The 20,253-nt window shown below is 41.7% G+C and overlaps 1 protein-coding gene across 1 annotated transcript in view; it reads left to right on the forward strand.

The window, feature by feature from the left end:
- LOC138795231 (uncharacterized) overlaps positions 1–20,253 on the forward strand; it is a 168,117-nt gene that overhangs the window by 27,514 nt on the left and 120,350 nt on the right. Inside the window, exon 3 of the mRNA XM_069974224.1 lies at positions 16,969–17,137. Coding sequence (XP_069830325.1) covers positions 16,969–17,137 — 169 coding nt within the window. The remainder of the gene's footprint in view (positions 1–16,968; positions 17,138–20,253) is intronic.

Genomic DNA, 20,253 nt, shown 5'->3' on the forward strand with positions numbered 1-20,253 from the left:
CCTCAGACACTGGTTGGAACAGTCCTGACCCCAACTGAGAATCTTCCCGGTTCTCCAGTCCAGTTTAGGGGCATGTAATTGCAGCCAAGGGAGTCCCAGGAGGATGGTGGAAGAAGAATGGGGCAGGACGTAGAAGGAGATCTTTTCCAGATGTGATGTGCCCACCTGGAGGACTAGAGGTGCGGTCTGGTAGTGCACATGGTCGGTAAGAATCTCGCCCGTGACCGAGGAGATAGTCAGGGGTCTGGCTAGTGGTGTCACGGGTAGCCGCCATCTCTGGACCAATGTAGCTGCAATAAAATTGCCTGCTGACCCAGAATCGAGAAAGGCAGTAGTTTGGTGAGTTTGTCCTGAGGGTGTCTGGATGGAAACTGGCACAGACAAACTTGGAGAGGTGGCATTCACACTCAGGGAGACCTCTCCCACCGGACCTAGGTGCTGGAGTTTCCCGGACGCTTGAGGACGTTGGGGACATCTCAGCCGAAAGTGATCCGAACCACCGCAGTAGAGGCAGAGATTCAGCTCCAGACGACGAAGTCTTTCATCAGGCGTCAGGTGGGCCCGTTCCACCTGCATGGGAATCTCAGGAGTGGACTGGGACTCCGGAACGTCAGGATTCTGGAAGACCGGCGCCAGCTGGTGATGGCGACGGGACAGGCTTAGTCGCCGTTCATGCCAGACCTCCTCCTCTCTCTCAGAAAAACGAGTATCGACCCTGGTGGCCAGTAGGATGAGTTCGTTCAGGGAGGTAGGTAGGTCTCGGGCGGAAAGCACGTCTCTCACCCGACTGGACAGGCCCTTCTTGAAAGTGGCTATTAGAGCGGCCTCATTCCAGTCCAATTCTGCCGCCAGGGTGCGGAACTGGATGGCGTAGTCACCAACAGAGGAAGTTCCTTGGGATAGGTTGAGGAGAGCAGTCTCAGCCGAAGACGCACGGGCAGGTTCCTCAAAGACAGAGCGGAACTCGGCCAGGAAAATTCGGAGATTAGCAGCCACAGGATCATCACGGTCCCACAGTGGTGTGGCCCAGGCCAGAGCTCTACCTTCCAATAGGCTGATGATGAAAGCCACTTTAGAGCGCTCGGTGGCAAACTGACTGCTTAGAAGTTCGATATGCATGGTGCATTGGGTCAGGAATCCTCTGCACAACTTGGAGTCACCAGAGTATTTGCTTGGGAGAGCCAGTCGAAGTGTAGAAAAAGCAGCAGGAGGTGGTGTGTGCTGGGCTGTGGTATGCTGCTGTAAGGCGGCAGTGAGTTGCTGGATCTGCTGCGAGTGTTGCTGGATTTGTTGAGCCTGTTGGGCGACCACTCGGGCTATGTCGCGGATATCAGGCACCTCGCCGGGATCCATGGTTGGAGCCTACTGTAACGCCTGGAGTAGTGGATCCACTGGACCATCACCAGCGGTGGCACTAACCTCACCAGGGAGCGGAGTCTAAGGGGCCGCTGGTTTTCACCAGAGCCCGCCGCAAGGCGGGATGGACTTGCTGCGGCAGGCGACCCCCAGGTCGCTACCCCTGGCTTGGTTGCTAGTGACGGCAGGCGAGGCGTGGCAGGAGCAGTAGGCAGAAGATGGTGCTGGCAGAGGTCTGTAGGCGTAACCGCAGGTGACAGGCTGAACACAGGAGCAATGGAGTGACAGGGGAGCAGGAACAAGGACTAGGGACCAGGTAGCGGATAGGAATCAGGAACAACAGGGGGCTGGGCCAAACGCTATGGGAAGCATGTAGAGGCTCCAACCCAAGGGACAGGGCATGCTGGGATTTATAGGGAGTGATAGGTGCAATTAACCAATTAAGGGCGGACTGGCCCTTTAAATCTGAGGCAGCCGGCGCGCGCGCGCCCTAGGAGGTGGGGACGCGCGCGCCGGCACAGACTGAGACAGGAGCGGAGGAGAGGTGAGGCGCCCCCAGGGGCCGAACTAGCAGCAGCGCCGGGTCCCTGCACAAGGACGCCGGCGGCTGCATGGGGCAGGAGGAGGTCGCAGCGGTGGCCCGGAACACGGGACGCCGCCGCGGCATTGACAGCTACACTACAATAAAGAAGCATAATTTACTTGGTGAGTGCCGGGCTCTTCCTAATATGCCTCCAATAAAAACTGAAGCATTAATGCTAGGGTCACAGTTGCTACTGGGCCTATAATTCAGGGGGCCCCTGACCACAAGGCTGACTGCTTATGCCTCTAACATGCAGCTTCAATACTTATCAAGATATAGAGGTCTGTGCAGCAGCACTGACATGTGCAGAAGTGTCACACAGGTCAAAGAAGTAAAGTCATAAAACAAGAGGCTGCACTGAAAAGAGCAGAGAAGAACTGTAAGAGCGTTAACCTTCTTTTGCTAATTTGTAAAGACACTATATGTAGCTACCACCTATGGTGTCTGCCTGTGCTGTTTAAGAACAAGAATTGAAGTCAGGGTGGCCAGGATCAGGTTAGTGTTGCAGCTCCTGGAATACAGAAAGGAGCAATAGCTGCAGAGGCCCCCACTTAGTTCCCCGCCTATTCTGACTGAACCAGTTGAAGTGGGAAGCAAGGCATTGCCTGACTCAACTGAACAACCATGTGTTTTAAAAGAGAGAAGGGGGAGCTCCTGCAAGGCATGTTTAGCACAAGGTTATCTCCCATAAACATATATAGGAGATAGCATATCTATAAAACAATAGATGGGTGAGGGACCCAAGCTGAGCTTTTGCATCAGGGCCCTTGAATCTTTTGTGAGACATTTTGTGAGAAAATCATTATTATAGAAAAAAAGACCATGCAGAAAGTGCAGAAATATGAGAAAACGGCAAACTTCACATGTGATTTCTGTTATACTAACTTTTTAAATCTTGTTACACAAACATGCTACAATAATAACAACAAAAAAATAGATATCAAAATCAATCAGTCTCAACACAAAAAGGTTCCTTCTGGTTGCCAACTAAAGTCGCTAAATGGTTCCAAGCCTGTCTAGTTCCCATAACACATATACTGATCATAATATAAATACATGATTTTAGAAACAAGGAGCAAAGATGAATTTTTAGCTGTGACAATTTCTCAAACAAACAATAGTAATAAAATGCAAGTTACAATGTGCATGGGTGGTTAATTGCCTACTAGGTATACACTAGGCCATGTTCTACTTGTGTGGGATAAATAGTACACTACTCATAGTTTTCCACCTCGTATGTTATTTTTATTGCCTTTTATCTACCGTATGTAGCTTTGATTCTCCCCATTGCGTTGTACAGAGAATGTTCTCGCATCAGTCACTTATGAGGCTATCCATCTGGTTTCCTTATCTTAAGCTCTGACTGATTAGCTACTATTGTGCAAAGATCTTTCTTGAGGTCCAATAAATTTAGAAATTTTGCAGGATTCTACAAAAACTGCTTACAGTCAGTGGTTTTAAAGCGATACTGTACTGTCTTTTTGATGACAGTAAGTCCTTTACGGCTGTATATTTTAAAATGTAAAAATTATGTCAATGTGGCATGGCTCAGAGCAGTCATGTCAAACTCTGGCTAGATTTGGTCCGCGGTGCCATTATTTTTGGACCGCCACGCAATTCAGAGTTTGTATTACATCTGGCTCGCCATTGCTACTATATGAGACTATGGGGGAGGGCTGGCTACTATATAAGAGACTATGGGAAAGGGCTGGCTACTATATGAGACTATGGGGGAGGGCTGGCTGCTATATGAGACTACTGGGGAGGGCTTGCTACTATATGAGACTTCTGGGGAGTGCTGGCTACTAAATGAAACTACTGGGGAGGGCTGGTCACTATATAAGAGACTATGGGGGAGGGCTGGCTACTATATAAGAGACAATTGGGGAGAGCTGGCCACTATATGATACCATGGGGGAGGGCTACTATATAAGAGACTACAGGGGAGGACTGGCTACTATATGAGACTATGGGGGAGGGCTGGCTAATATATGAGACTACAGGGGAGGGCTGGCTACTATATATGAGGCTATGGGGGAGGGTTGGCTACTACAAAAGAGACTATTGGGGAGGGTTGGCTACTATATGGGCGGCTCGGGGGGCTGGCTATAATTTGGGCACTGTTGGGAGAGCTGGCTAATATGTGGGGCTATTTTGGTTGAGTTGGCTACTACATGGGGTAATATTGGGGGACGTTGGCTATTACATGGGTTGGGGTTTAAACATGTCATAGCAATTTATCATGTAATTATCATAGTGCACAGGGCTGGGAGACGCACACCACTGACAGTGCCAGGACCGAAGCATTCGTGCTTCAATAATTATCAAGGTTGGCCCACGACTTTGTCCTATTTTTTAATTTTGGCCCACTGTGTATTTGAGTTTTACATCCCTGGCCTAGAGTGTCTGTACCTTAATCTCCTTTCTTCCTCCCCTCCTTCCTCATCATTAGCAACGCCCCTGGCAGGTTTTCTCCTATTCATTGCTTGTCAGTGCACATATGCAGCTTCGGACCGTTAAGGCATATGCACACTCTTTAGACAAGTGATGAATGGGAGAAATCCTGGCAGGAGCGTTCCTAATGATGAGGAGGGAGGGGAGGAAGAAACCAGAGGCATCGCAGGTCTGGGGCACAGACACTCTAGGCCACATGTGTCAAACTCAGGCCCTCCAGCTGTTTCAAAACTAAAATTCCGGTCATGCCTGGACAGCAAAAGCTAAAGCTTTGGCTGTCCAGGGATGATGTAAATTGTAGTTTTGCAACAGCTGGAGGGCCTGAGTTTGACGTCCCTGCTCTAGGCCATGCCACATTGACTCGGTTGCTGCAGATTAAAAGATAATTTTGTACCCTAACCAAGGCAAAGGGTGCATTTTGAAAAGCATGACCAGGAAGGACTTAATCTAATCAAAACGATAGTACCAGTGATTTGGGGAATGGGTTGGTGAATACAGTATTGCTTTAAATTTTAAAGTTTGGATTCCGATGATTCCAACATTGACCTAAACTTAACAGTTGAGTTTATCCATTTGTTTGCTGATCACATGTCAATATTTTTTGCAAGTTAAAAACAGTGTACAGGTGACAGGGACAAAATCCCAAAGAGTGAAGTTCCTATAAAGGTACATTTTTCCTGCTGATAGAGAGTAAGAGATAGCAATTATATGGTGCATAAGAGGAGCCAAAACTCCCTCTGACAGAAGCATAGTTACCATGGGCTGATCACTCTCAGGCCCACCACCAAGAGTTGGAGTCACACCCTCCAGTAGGCCCTAATGGCTGAGTTCCCTGAGTAAGCACACCATTCAAGAGTGTGCATGCACCATTAAATCAGTACAGGCTGCTGGGGCTTCTCGTACACACAGAGTCGCTATAACACACTGTGTGCACTGGAAGAGAGGAGACAAGAGACTGCATGCTAAGAGAAGAGTGGCAGTGGAGTAGTGTGAAAAAATTTTTTTATTGTAATTTTCATCTGGGCTGCAGAAAATGGCCTAATAATACTGAATTTTCCTGCGTATAAGACTACTTTTTAACCCAGGAAAACCTTCAAAAAAGTCTCGTCCTATAAACGGGGTGTTGTCTTATCAGGCGCGCGCTGAAGAACTTCAGAAATGGACTGGAGAATCTGCAGTTGTTGCATACGATAGGGATGCTTGAAAACAGCCACATCCCCATCGTATGTGGCAGCAGTATGACAGCAGAGCAAGCTGCAGATGTCCGGGGTATAAAAAAAAGAGATCTGGTAGAGTGGTGCTGTGTTGTGTCCCGAAGACAGACCTTATTCACCCGTCTAGCCTGCCCTTGTATCCTACCGGTATTACTGTACCTCCTTCTCTGTTGTCTGATTTTTTTTATTATTTTTTATTTTGTGAGTTGGAAGAGGGGTAATCTTATACGGCGAGTATATCTCAAAATCTATATTTTAACTGGAAAAGTTAGGGTTGTCTTATACGCCTGAAAATACGGTATATGGAAGTTGCAAGTTGCCTATTTCTATATAGGGGCTGCACAGAGGGTCCTCTTATTATATGGTAGCTGCACAAATAGGCCTATTACTATATGGGAGCTGCACAGAGGGGCTTAATACTATATTGGGGCAGAACAGAGGGGCCTATTACCATATAGAGGCTGAACAGAGGGGACTATTACTATATGGGGATGCACAAAAGGTGCATTATACTATATGGGGGCACGGAGGGCACCTAATACTATCTAGGGCACAGTATATTCATTTATATAGAGGGGCACAGTGTATTAATTCATATATCGGTGCACACCATATTCCTATATGGGGTTATATAGGACACAGTATATAATAAATTCCTAAATAAAGGCATATTTTATAATTTATATATGGAGGCACACTGTATAATTCATTTGAGGGGCAGGGTTTATTATAATGGATTTCAGCAGGTACAGCGTGTATTGAATTTCATGGGTATATATTATATTTAGCATTATCTTCATATGGAGGAGGAGGATCTGCTGAGGGAGAAGTCAATTCTGTCTGGGTGCCAAACTCTGTTGGAAGAAGATGTAGCTGTAAGAAATCATGGTGGTCTGGACAAGATGAAGAAATAATTGAATGACTCTAGAGCACGTCCCCGAATAGTCATTGATATCACTGTGTAGTCTGCCTAACTGTGTTTCATCAGTACTGTCTGCATCTGTAATTTCTGCAGTTATGATGGGTGAAACAAATTCTCCTGGCACATCTTTACCACTTCTGAGGTCAAACTGGGAACAGTAGTTTTACATGCTATTCTATTGAAGAGGTATGCTGTCATATACCATGGCTCACTGGGAACAAACATATTGGGGGACATTTACAAAGACTGCAACAGAGGCATAGGCCAAGGAGAAAACACAGATTTTCCCCTTTTCCCTGGAGTACAGCTGGCGTATCCCCTGCTCACTTGAAGGATGGGCGTCCTGATGGGCATGGTCTCCTTCCCCACCAGATTTATCATGGCTTACACCTGCTCGCAGGTGTAGATCATGATATAAATCTACATCTGACCGGGTTTACTAGGGGGTGCACACCTCTTAGTGAATCCAGACAGAAAAAGGGGGCAGGGCCTTATTTAAGAAGTATGGTGGGCCTCAAATGTTTTGTTTTTATTTTACTGAGTGTGAACCTAGCCAATGTCATTTGATGGCTATGTTCAGACAACATTATTTTTTGGAAAAGAATGGATGCTGATTGCAATGAAATCTTGTATTCTTTGCTGCAGCGGCGGTATTGTATTGAATTCAATGCAATGCCGCACGCTGTGTTCCGACATTGTTTTTTTTAACATCCATTCTTTAGAACAGGCGTTAAAATACTGTACATGCCTATTCGCTGTTCACACAATGTAAAGTACAGCCAGCAGCCATACTTTACACTTTACTCAATGGTTAATTTAATTGTGGGCACACCCAGCAGTTGTAAAAAGATAATGTTCCTGCAGCAAATACAGCAGCTGATAAGGCATCCAGCAGTATAACACCGTCCACTGCATAGCAACAAACAATGTTATACTAAGTGTGAACATAGCCGATAGGAACCAGTGTTAAAAACATGATGTTTAATTGGAATTAATGTATTTATTGTTTGCCTTGTTTATGTCCCATTTTGATAGACAATCAATTTTTGATTTGATGAACAACATTTTATATCCCTTTAGCCTTAGAAAAGGACCAATAAACTCTCTGTAAATGGTCTTTACTGAGACAGCTGCAGATGAAGCTTGCAATATTAACAGATCTTTATAAACATCTGTTGTTACTATCATTTCATTGCATAGAATACAAAAGTAGCTACCAGTAAAGTTTAGTCATTTAGTGATGCTTTGAATACACTACAAAGGTCTAATATTTATTTTATGAGTAATGACAAATATAAGATGTATAGATAGACATGCATGGACATATACCAGTATTTAATTATGTAAAATATGGAAATTTATTCATATTTAGCACCAGGATTACTCTGGGGAGCATCTTATCTCCTGGATTATCCAGATGGCACAAGGGTATGATAAAGAAATAAAAAAAAATAAAACTTCTGCAGGATTGACAAAAGACAAAGAGTTAATCATTAATTCATAGTTTTTATTAGTTATTTTATTATATTTACAGTTAGATGTATGCTCACTATTTGAAAAGTTTAGTTAAAAGGTTCTGGTAAGAGTTAAAACTTGTAGCAGATATAATACACAGATATAAAACTTGTGCCTGTGTGATAATGTAAAATATATTGAATTACAAAGCATAACTTCCTTGCTGAAAAGATAGCCCTGAGATATACCTGTGGTTAAACATAACCCACATAACAAGATTCCAATTAAATATATATTAAATAAAACAAAAAAAAGTATTCAAAACACAATCAAATAAGTATAGGACTGTGGGCATACCAAAATTCTGGGTGTAATTACTTATATAGCACAATAAGGTGCAAAGCATTTCTTTTAAGTAGTCCCCTTAACTCATATGTAAAAAGTTTAGACTACAATTGTATGTAAACATACCAGAGGAGCTTAAACAAAGTGTAAATCTTTTTGCCACAGTACTAATATGCTTTTGGAGCTCCTGACAACATAATATATCGTCATGACAGGAGTCCCACATTCTGTTCTATAGTATATCTTGCGTGCATGAACCGTAATCACGGAACGAGTGAATGCCCCTGAGGGCCTTTTAACCCCTAGACGACCTAGGACATACCTAAACGCCCCGGCCACCTGTCACCAGACGACCCTAAGCATACAGGTATGTCCTGAGTTATGAAGAGCGCTCCGGAGTGTGCTTCATACAGGTGGGGGCCGGCTGCATTCTGCTGCGGCGCGATCACAGAGTTTAAGCGTAAGTGACAGGAGCATCTCCTGTCACTTACTGATTAGGACCCCCGCAGTGTGACTGGGGTCCCGATTGCTCTGATGGACTGCCAGAGGTCTCTTACCTTCCTCCGTACGGTCCGATTGGCGGTCTGCTCATTGAGTCTGCCACAGGCAGGCTCATTGAGCAGAGCGCCTATTACACTGATCAATGCTATGACTATGGCACAGCAATGATTAGTGTATGCAATCTGAACATCCCAGAGGGACTTAAAATGTGTAAAAAAATAAAGTAAAAATGTTTTTAAAAATGCCCCAAAGCCCCTCCCCCAATAAAGATTAAAATCTTCCCCCTTTCCCATAGTATAAATAAAATATAATAAAATAAATAAATGAACATATTATATACCCTAGCATGCATAATTCCTTGATCCAGTGGCGTAGCTACCATAGAGGCAGGGAAGGCGGTCGCTATGGGGCCCGTGGAGGGAGGGGGCCCAAGGAAGATAAGAGCCTCCTGTGTCCTTTTGCTTAACCCCTTATTTACTGCAGTGTGTAAGTGACCCAGTGTTCTCTTACATGCTGCAAAAAAAAAGGTTAATACAGAAGACAATTAGCTCTCTGCCTGACTACTCTAATAACCTCTGACCTCTGTTTTCTGAGTTCCTGCAGAGGTCAGGGGTTATCAGTGCAGGAGTAGCAAAGGAGAGAGCTAATTGTCTTCTGTATTAACCCTTTTTGTGTTGCAGCATGTAAGAGAACACTGGATCACTTACACACTGCAGTAAATAAAGGGTTAAGCAAAAGGTATATAACAGAGAATGTTTTTTTTGGCCACATCACCGAGTATATGTGTGTGTGTGTGTGTGTATATATATATATATATATATATATATATATATATATATGTACATTAGTGTGTAGGAGAGGGGGGCCCCATACAGTTTTTTGCTATGGGGCCCCATGAATCCTAGCTACGCCCCTGCTTTGATCTATTAAAATATATCAATCGCCATCCCGTAGGGTGAACGGCGTTAACGAAAAGAGAGAAAAAAGCGTCAGGATTACTAAAAAAGTGATCAAAACACCGATCTACACCAATATGGTATTAATAAAAACTAGAGATCATGGTGCAAAAAAGAAAAAGTGATCAAAACATCCGATCTACACAAATATGTTATTAATAAAAACTAGAGATCATGGTGCAAAAAATAATGCCCCATATAGCCCCATAGGTGAAAAACTAAAACCATTATAGTCACAATAGGACCTTTTTAATAATAAATTGCAATAAAAAAACAACAAATATAGAACAATAGTACCATGTCACTTAAACCGTATAGGGCATTACGTAGACACAGGAACCCCACAATATTGCATTGTTTTTTCCAATTTTACCAATTTAAATTTTCATAAATAATATTTTGGGGGTTCTGTCATACATGTTATGGTAGAATAAAAGGCGCCATTACAAACTACACCTGTTCCTGAAAAAACAAGCCCTTACATGGCCCTGTAATGAAGAAAAGTGAAAGTGCTAGAGCTCTTAAAAGGGGAGGAGGAAAAAACAAAAGTGCAAAAATGAAAATTGGTGCGGTCATGAGTCTGAGTCATTTTGGGCTTTGTCCTTAAAGGGTTAATGTGGGCCAACCTGTGTCTATAAACAAGTGTTGATCTAGTAAACCATACTCAGTTAAAAAATAAAATGTGTCAACACCACTGGTGCTGACAGTGTGCTGTAGTTGGCGGTCCCCCAGTGAGCATAGTACCTTTTACAGTCTCCTACTGTAATGAAGAGTCAAAGAGGAGTTGTGCCTTTGACTCTTATGTACGTTTGTGCCAGACTCTGGCACACCTCATCCCTCCTTACTCCTCCTTCATGAATAATCAATGCTGCCTTGCCTCCTGCTTGCTCAGCTGTCAGTCAGTATTTGCCTACAATGGATTGATCTGCAATCAGATATAGTTGAGTCTCCTAGCCTGTGTAGGAGCTGTGGTCTAGGGTTAAATTACCTGTCCAGAGACAACCAGACCACCCCTGATGGAAAGGAAATTAGTTTAGTTTTTTAATACAATGATCAGGAAAAAAAGAAAAAAACTTCTTTATTTTTCGCATCATTGTATTAAAATTTTTTTTTTAATATCCATAGGGGACTCGAACCAAAGAAAGAACTGCTGGTGGTCTCTAGACAGGAGATTTACTGCTAGACCACAGCTGCAACACATTTGGGATCAGAGATTCAACCATACCTGGAGTGTTTCTTTCAGACATAAACTGCCTACAGAGGACTGATCTGCAATCAGACACACTGGCTGAAAGCTGAGTGAGAAGGAGGCCGGGCAGCATTGATTATTCATGAAAAACAGGGAGGAGGAAGCAGTGGTGAGGTGTTCCAGAGTGTGGCATAAATGGTGAGCCACAACTCATGTTTGACTCTTCATTACAGTAGGAGACCAGAGATTGTGTATAATCCATCCCACAGACAAATTACCAAAAGGTACCATGCTCACAAGGGGACTGTCAACTACAGCATACTGTCAGCACCTTGGTAGGCCTGGGTGCTGACAGATTCCCTTTAAGGAGTATAGTACATGGCTAATCACTGTGTGGGTAGGGCAGCATGAATGATCTCTGCATCACTGGACAATTTCATCATTGTTGGCTGCACATCCCCTCATTTACATGGTTTATGGCCCACAATAAACTTTAATTTTTCCAATGCATTTAAATAATGTTAAGAAATGGATTTGATTGGTTGAAACTGAATCTGTCCTCTTATGATAACATTGATCTGCTTTGCATCTTGAGCAAAGTAGTAGAATTGTCGTAGAAAAACTCTTCGACCAAAAGAACTGTAACCGTAACTTCTAATGAAATGTATAATGGAAATCCATAGTAACCATAGTAACACCAGTTACTGTGGATGACTTGACAATCTCTGATTCGGGTTTTCACTGGAAATTAACTTCATTGAATCTGTTTTGACTGATTCTTTCATTGACAAAACCTTACCATTGACTGTAATGTGCATCAGATCTTCAATTATGCAATGCATTTCTAGAGCAGTATCAGGTATTCTCAATAAAAATTGGTGCCCGACTGTCTGAGGGTAACTCAATGAGGCCAAACAGATGGTTCATTGCATCTTGGATTTGTTAGAATATTAATGTAAACCAGGGGAAAGACCATCTTGATTTTAGCAATAAACAAGCAAAGTGATAATACCTGACATTACATAGCAGCTGTATTATGAGCATTTGCTTTGAATGTAGATTTGGGTACCTTTTATGTTTTTGGAAACACCAAAGCAATAATTATTGTTTACCTAGATAAAGGAACGGCATACAAATTATCATTCCCATCAGGTGAAAGAGGAACAATCCGCTGCTTTCAACATTAGTTAGCTAAGGAGGCGAAAGCAAAGGTTGATGTAGCCACTTCACTTCTCAGTGAGCTAATAATGAAAAATGTAATGCCAGAAACATAAATACCACATTGGTAGGACTGAGGCTTTCTTGTGAAGCCAATCTGTTTGTCTGTATAGGACACGTGTACATAAAACCTGAAATCACAAAGGATTTAGACAAAGAAGCCCTACAGCTTTGATGTTAAGTGCCTGAGCGGACCAGATAGGAACAATTCTATGCCTGGATTGTAATATTTTAACATTTGTTCCTAATTTCAGCAGCTTTCATTTTACCATTGTTGGAAAAAAAGGGGTAAAAAAAAAAACTTGCAAGGGCCATAAGAGTTGTAATTTATCTTTTGTCCAGTATAATTTGGAGCAGACTGGGCCAGACAGAACATCTGTACGGAGGGACTGATATCTACACGTGGTTTTTTTTTTTTTACACCGAGATGTATTATAAGGTCAGTTTGCTTAGTTGACTTAATTTTCCCTGTTAGTTTTCTTCATTGAATTTGACATATTAAGCTTCTGTATTTTGGCATAAAGGACACAATATTGCAGCATATTGGCAAGCTCATTTGCTTTTCACAGTTAGTCTTGTGTCCAAATATGAACCCCCTGGGAGTAACACGTGTATATAGACTGCAGGAGAACGAGACACAGCAGCAGGTGGCCTTTTGCAGCCTAATGAACACAGCAATCTGCTGTTACCACTGCTATGCCTTTCACCAGACAATTAGGCAACTAAGCATGTAATTATTCAGCCCAACAAGAAGAGGCTCTACTCTAATTTCATCTTTTCATTGCTGTTTACTCACCCACACTCCCCTCATTAATGAGAGATTTTCCAGTCCATGCTAATTGGTTTCAATAACATTCATTTCAGTTGAAAGGAAATGATTCTGTTAATTGAGAATCGAAAGCATCTTTTCATTTCAAGTGCGTCCTGCTATGGAAATCTGAATACTCTCAACAGATTCGAGCTAATGAAATTAAGTTACACTGTCACTGGTAGTGTGAGAGAAATAAAGTAATTTATTTTCATTGAAGCATGCGGTGTAGGTCGTGAACAATTAATACAGGCTGTTTAGCAAAGCAATTTGGAAAAAAAAAAGGAATGTTGAATAAATAAGGTTACTGTCCTTGGATCTGCTTCCTTAATGCCAAGTTTATTTTAGCGGCTAATTGTTTTTGCCTGGTTTTATGGATTTCCATTGAGACTAAGGTTTTACATTGCAAAATCAGGTATGGGAAATTAGATTTTAGTCCGACGGATCAGGCTTCTAATTTGAAACAGAAGGCTATTGGAAAAAGGGCTGCAGATAGACTGCGAGGGATAGCATCCAAATACTTACAACAAGACTGAATGTTGCAGTTGATTCAGTTAGGCGTAGATCCACGTGGGGGGGGGGGGGTAGGGGTTTTATATATATATATATATATATATATATATATATATATATATATATATTATAATATACACATATATATATATATATATATATATAATTTGCTTGCAGCAGAATATAAAACAATAAATTCATTAATGAGTCATGTTAAACATACATTTTAAAAGCATTTTGATGATTTTTTTTTCTCTGACCACTAAAACTAAGCTGAGACTTGCTATTCTGTACAAATTCCATTCCAGTAGTGTCTTCCTTATCATCACGGACAGAATAACAATGAAAGATGACACGAGTGTATAGATAAGACACCATTCACAATAGCTGTTGCACATAACAGGTAGGATGACCTTAGCAAAGCACAGAGCATGCCTAAACAAAACTCGTGTTCTAATGAATAGGGTCGGCTCCAGACCACTGTTCTATGTTCATGGGGCTTGCTGTAAAGCATATTTCTAAATTATGTTAAAAACAAGATGGCCCCCATATTAATGTACTAAAAAAAGAAATCGATAAAATAGAGACTGGTTAAAAGAAAAGAAGATGTTTCAGTCTATGGCTCCAATTAATAATGCAATCTATGTGATACATGCCATTTATGTGCAGGTTTTCTGTAGATTTACAGTTTAGTTTTATTCTTTTTATATACTGTAGTATTTTATGGTCTCTTTTTATATTGTGACTTTAATTTGGAAAACAATTTAGAAAAATAATTTAGAAAAAAAAGTTTACCTGCTATTATAACTTTTTTAAAATCTAAATCAACAGTAGATGTGATATAAAGCAAGTGTGCAATTTACATTTTTTTTTTTCAAGGGACATTGAAAACATTGAACTTTCCCTCTCTGTACTGGTCAGAATTAATGTGTATAGTCTCTTTTTTTCAACCAGCACAAGACTAAAAATCTGCCTTCAGGAGACTGGACCTGAAGTTCTGGTTCAGCTTTGTTTTATAGCATGATAACTAGAAAAAAATAATGAATGTAAATTGCAAACTTGTTTTATTTCACATCTGCTGATGATTTATATTTTGGAAGTTATAACGACAGCGACACTTTAAATGAGAAAATGGCTTTAAAGTGCCACTATCAGCAGGTTCTTCCCAGAGAACCTGCTGATATGCCGCAGAAGCTCTTTACCTTATGAGTAGATCACTGTTATTAACGTTTTTGATAATTTGGTAATTTCCTAATTGCCCCTATTCAAATATGTGGCTTAAGAGCATTTGGGGCGTTGCTCGGCGTCTCTGAGCACCACTACGTATCGCCCAGCCCTCCCCCTTCCGTCCAGCTCTCCCCCTTCCGTCCAGCTCACTATGCATATTCATATATGCATAATGACCTCTTCACTGCACATGCGCAATTTAGCCGGCCGTCCTTGCGCAGTGGGAAGAATTCTGCTGCAGCCAAGGGGGAGAAGAAAAACGTTAATAACAGCAATCTAGTCATCACGTAAAGAGCTTCTGCGGCATATCAGAAGGTTTTCTGGGCAGAACCTGCTGATAGTGCCGCTTTAAAGGCTAAACAGGTGAATGGGTGAAAGCTGAAATTCTAGGGTCTGTTCAAACGTTCATGTTTTTTTTATTTCAGTTATTGAATACAAAGCTCTTTAATGCCTTGGCCAGTTGGAGACGGGCTTACATCTTTAATGCAGTCTAGCGCTTAAAGGGGTTATCCAGATAGAGAAAACTTTATGTATATTGTTTCAAGTACATATAAAACAATAGATAAGTTATGCTTACCTCTCCACACTCCCCCAGCAGGAGACAATGCCACCTCCTCTTCCGAGATGGATTTGTTTTAGATCCACTTTTTAAAATAATGATGGAAAGGCCTGATGCCATAACCAATCTAGGTGTTTTGGGGCATTTTTTTTGTGTGTTTTGTTGTAAATTTTGCCAGCCTTTATTTGAAATCAGCGAAATAAATGGACAATTTAGTTATAGGTTATTTGTCCAAACAAACAAATCCAAAAGAAATTATAGGTATTCTGATTAAATGTCAGTGCATGCAAAGTTTTGTCATCATCTACAAACCAGATTTTAAGCCTCTCAAATAAAAGCCCTAATATCAGTAAAGCAATAATAATTTAACATGTGAGTATCATGTGTTTCATCATCAAAAGATGATCAAAATACATCAAAATAAAACCCCAATACCATTAGTGGATAATACACCATACTGTTACTGGATATCAACACCATACTGTAACTGAATAACACACCCCACACGATTACTCACATTTTGACTGGGTAATACTAATATTAATCCATAATTGGATAAGATGACCATCCCGTAACATTTTATCTTTCAGTCTGTAGGGTTGTGTGAGGACTCATTTTTTGCACCACAATCTGTGTAGTTTTTATCGGTACTACACTTGCGTAAACGAGACTTTTTGATCATTTTTTATTTAATACTTTATAGGATGTGGTGTGGCCAAAAATCAGCAATTTTGCATTTTACGGGGTTTTTGCGTTTATGCTGTTTACTGTGCAAAATCAAGAATGTGATATTTTTATAGTTCCAGCAAATCCACATGCTACAATACCAAATATGTGTTGTTTTTTTGTTGTTGTTTTTTTACTAAAAAAAATAGGAATGGGGGGATTTAAACTTATTATTGGATTATTTATTTTTTATTTTTTTTAATACACTTCTGTAGGAGACTTCTATGAGTAATTCATTGATTGCTCATAGGCATTAATGTAGTTCATATGTATTGCATTGATCCATCATTTCAGCACTCGATTGCCTTGGCCAGTTGGAGACGGGCTAAAGTAATTGCCAACACAGTGGGAGCCTCTGGGAAACCCTAGCTGCTGATAGCAGCCTTCTATAGAGCGGACTGGCCTCAAGTCTTGGACTCGCTCTATTCAATGTTGACAGCATCAGGACAAGCATGCTCATCCTATGTTGTTAACCGGTTAATGCACAATACTGTGACTGGAAAACGTCACCATATCATGACTGGATAACATCACTACACTATGACTAAATAAAACACCATACTTTGACTGGAAAACAGCAACATGCCATAGTAGGATAAGACCACTAAATTATGACAATGATTAATACACCATACTGTTACAGGAAAAAAACACCATACAGTGACTATAATCCCACTATAATCTAAATGAATAAAACTACCATACTGTGACTGAATACCATTCCATGCCGGGGTAATATTGGATATATCAATCATATCATAACTAAATAACATTGAATAAAACCACAATAACAATGCCCTTCCACCACTCCCTTCCCTCCATGGTTTGATTCTGGCTTCCTGAATTGACTTTTTATATACATATATATAAAAAATCTATACACTACTAAAAACTACAACTGTAGATTGTCTAAATATTTTTTATACATTTGTCACATAACAGGTGCTGCTGTGGGTGATGGATTCACTTAGGAATATTGCACTGGACCTCTCGGACAACTTTGGGTTTAAAATCCCTGTAGTCGGGCTTATTACAGGATGTTGTGAAAGGTCAGAAAGCAAGTTAAAGCAGGGCTACTTTGCACCGGTCTCCCAGGTGGCTTGTCAGCAAAGTAAGCCTTGATGAATGTGCCTCCTAAAATCAGCTCTGTCAGCCCTCCCCTCCTCCAAGACTAAAGGCCCTATTATATGGCATGATCTGAAGGAGCAAGCAAGCGCCAACCTGTCAGATCAGTGCTCACTTGCTCCTCGTTCCCCTCTCGCTATTATATGCGGCAACAGCCAGTGGAGGGGGAGGGGCGGTATCTGTGGGAGGGGCTGTCTGGGGAGCCCATAGGAGATGGCGGCGGTCTGCTACCGCCACTCCTGCTGCTTGGGGTAATGGCCAGCAGACCATCATTATCGTTCTAAAATTTTTAACATGCTGAAAGACAAAGATCAGCCGACATTGTACATGTTGGCTGATCGTTGCCTTTTAACAGGAGATATTACATCAAGCGATTATCAGCTGTAAGATCTGATAATTGGCTGAATACGGCTTGCAATGCGATAATTGCTTGGTGTAATAGGGCCTTGAGTTTTGTTCCCCAGAGGCTCCTTTTACCTTTGATTTGCCATCCCTCAGGGGTAAATTGATTGAATGGAGGCAAAGCTTAACTTGAAGGGAATGCTCTTGAGCCTTTGAGGTAATTGCCATAGGACCTTACAGCTTGTGCCTAGGCCCCTAGAATTCTGGCCTGGCCTAGAAGCTTAACACTGCTACATTTGTTGTTTGACCTGCACCAAACAGTTGGGAATTGCAGTATAAGAAGTTTGTGATTGGGAATTGCCAACTGTCTCTATTGGATTTGGCACTTAAATGTTTGTACAATCTATATCTGAAGCATCTGACTGCTATAGCCCTAAAGCGAGAGAAAGAGACAATTAAAAAACATGTAAAGTTGTGCTTTAGCTCAGCAAGCCTAATTTTGGACCTGCATGCTCCTATCCTGCATTGTAAGTTTCAAGCATCTTTTGACAAGTGAAGGAAACCATGAGTTGTCGATTCAGTGTAACCCATATATTCCAAGTATCAATTGCACTTCAAAAACATCAAGGGCACTCCGCCTTACACGAGACAAGACAGAACACTAGGGAAGGAGTGCTGTAGGAGAGCTACTATCATAACCATCCCTTGTGCAAACCTCTTACTGGCCCAAGAAGTGTGAAAAGTCTAGTGCAAGGATGGGGAACCTTCCACCCTCCAGCTGTTGCAAAACTACAATTCCCATCATGCCTGGACAGCCAAAGCCAAGCTTTCACTGTACAGGCATAAAATGAATTGTAGTTTTGCACTCTGCTATGGGTCACCCATCTTTGGTCTAGTGGATGAGAGGCCAGCTATAGTGACCAGACTGCGGCAGGAGGACTACTACTTCTATCTTCCCAGTAGACAGCCATCCTGTTGGGCCTCCATAATGCACACTTTCTCAGAGGTGTCTGCACAGATCCTGGCCAGTAGCTAGCAATGGAATTATCTGCTTTTTATAATGCATATTTTTCTAGCCATTGCTCTGTCTGGTGTAACATCTTCTTTTAATGACACTTTTTTTTTTTTTTTTTTTTATGCGATTGAAAAATGAAGGGTGAACAAAAACAAACAATGTATTAACATGTTAATTGATCAACCAGATACAATTTGCAAGCAACCAAGTCTCTTCTACAAGAATATGAATGTAAGCCATAAACTGTAAGCCATAAACTGGATAATAAAAGCAGTAATACGTCATAATATAGTAAATATTTAAAAATAATGACTGGAAGTTTGACCTACTGCTGCCAATTTCTACATAAAGTAATAGATATTCTCTTTGGTGTCTTAAACCAACACACAGTTGCAAAATAACGTCTAAATAAATTGTGCTATTTGACAAAATACAAATGTATTCTATGTATTCTTTTAACATGTAGGCTTTTTATTTGTTTAAATTTCATTCCCCTTTCATCTATTTAGGGGGTTGCTACATTGCCTAGATTAAAGCAGCTCTGGCTGGATGAAAAATAACCTCCACCTAGCAGCGAACAGTCCTGGAAATCATTACATATCAGTTATAAACAGTTTTATGCCCCCTTGGCCTCTGTTATTTTTGATTAGTTGGAAGTGACTATTAGATAAAGCTTTTGGTTTATTCACTTCTGATGATATGGTTCATGTTTAACATGGAATCAAGTTAACATAACTAAAAAAAAATTGAAAATCTTGTACACGATAAAGTAAATATGCCGGCTGTACATATGATAATGGTGGTCACTGTAATACGCCTTATCTCTCATTCCCTACAGATAAACTCAGCAATCACTTCATATTTCTGTGGCTTCCTATTTAGACTGCATAACTATAGAGATATTTGTGGAATATTTGCTAGAAACATCACTGAGCAGGTTCCAGACCATGGTCAGCTCTGTTGCATATAGTTTGTCTTCTAATATGGTTTGACTTGGAACGCCTGGAAAACTGGGATAAAGCCATAGCCATAGGCTGTATCCCAGTTTTCCAGGCGGTCCTCCCGCTGGATCCGCCCGCTGCACGGAGCGGGCAGACAGCGGTAATCTGATGCCAAGCGTTCGGGTTCAGACCATCGGCGGGTTCAAACCATCCCTACTCCAGAGGCTTTTACCTTTGCTTGGAGTTCCCCTTTAAATTTGTCAGGAAATGTCTTGCATTAGAATTTTTTTGTTTATGGTTTGTTTAACCCCTTAACGATCGCGGGCGTAAATATACGCCCCCGCAGGCTGGGCCTTAACGCAAACAGGTGTACATTTACACCCGCAGTTTCCCTGATCGCTGTGTGTATAATGTATAGCAGGCCATCTCTGTTCGTCGGCATGGGGGGTGGTTAAGCCCCCCTCCCCCCCCGTGCCGACGATCACTGCTATCGGCTGATCAATACAGATCAGCCGATATCAGCTGAAAACAGCTTTCCGGGTCATCGGTGACCTGGTGACCTGGAAAGCTATGGTGATTGGTGCTGTCCGAGACAGCACCAATCGCCATTAGTGTCCAGGTAAAAGATGGCGCCGATGCCACCCCCACGATCGCAGTGATGGGCCATTAAAGTGTAAAAAAAAAAGTTTCCCCGGGTGTTTTCGGCGTACGCTATTATTGCCTCCGACACCAAAACAGCCAGTGAGGATGAATGGGGGGATCCTTTTTTCCTCCATTCATCCTCATCATCATCATCCAGTGACA

Source organism: Dendropsophus ebraccatus, chromosome 6 (genome assembly GCF_027789765.1).
Source record: "Dendropsophus ebraccatus isolate aDenEbr1 chromosome 6, aDenEbr1.pat, whole genome shotgun sequence".
Classification (NCBI taxonomy): Eukaryota; Metazoa; Chordata; class Amphibia; order Anura; family Hylidae; genus Dendropsophus; species Dendropsophus ebraccatus.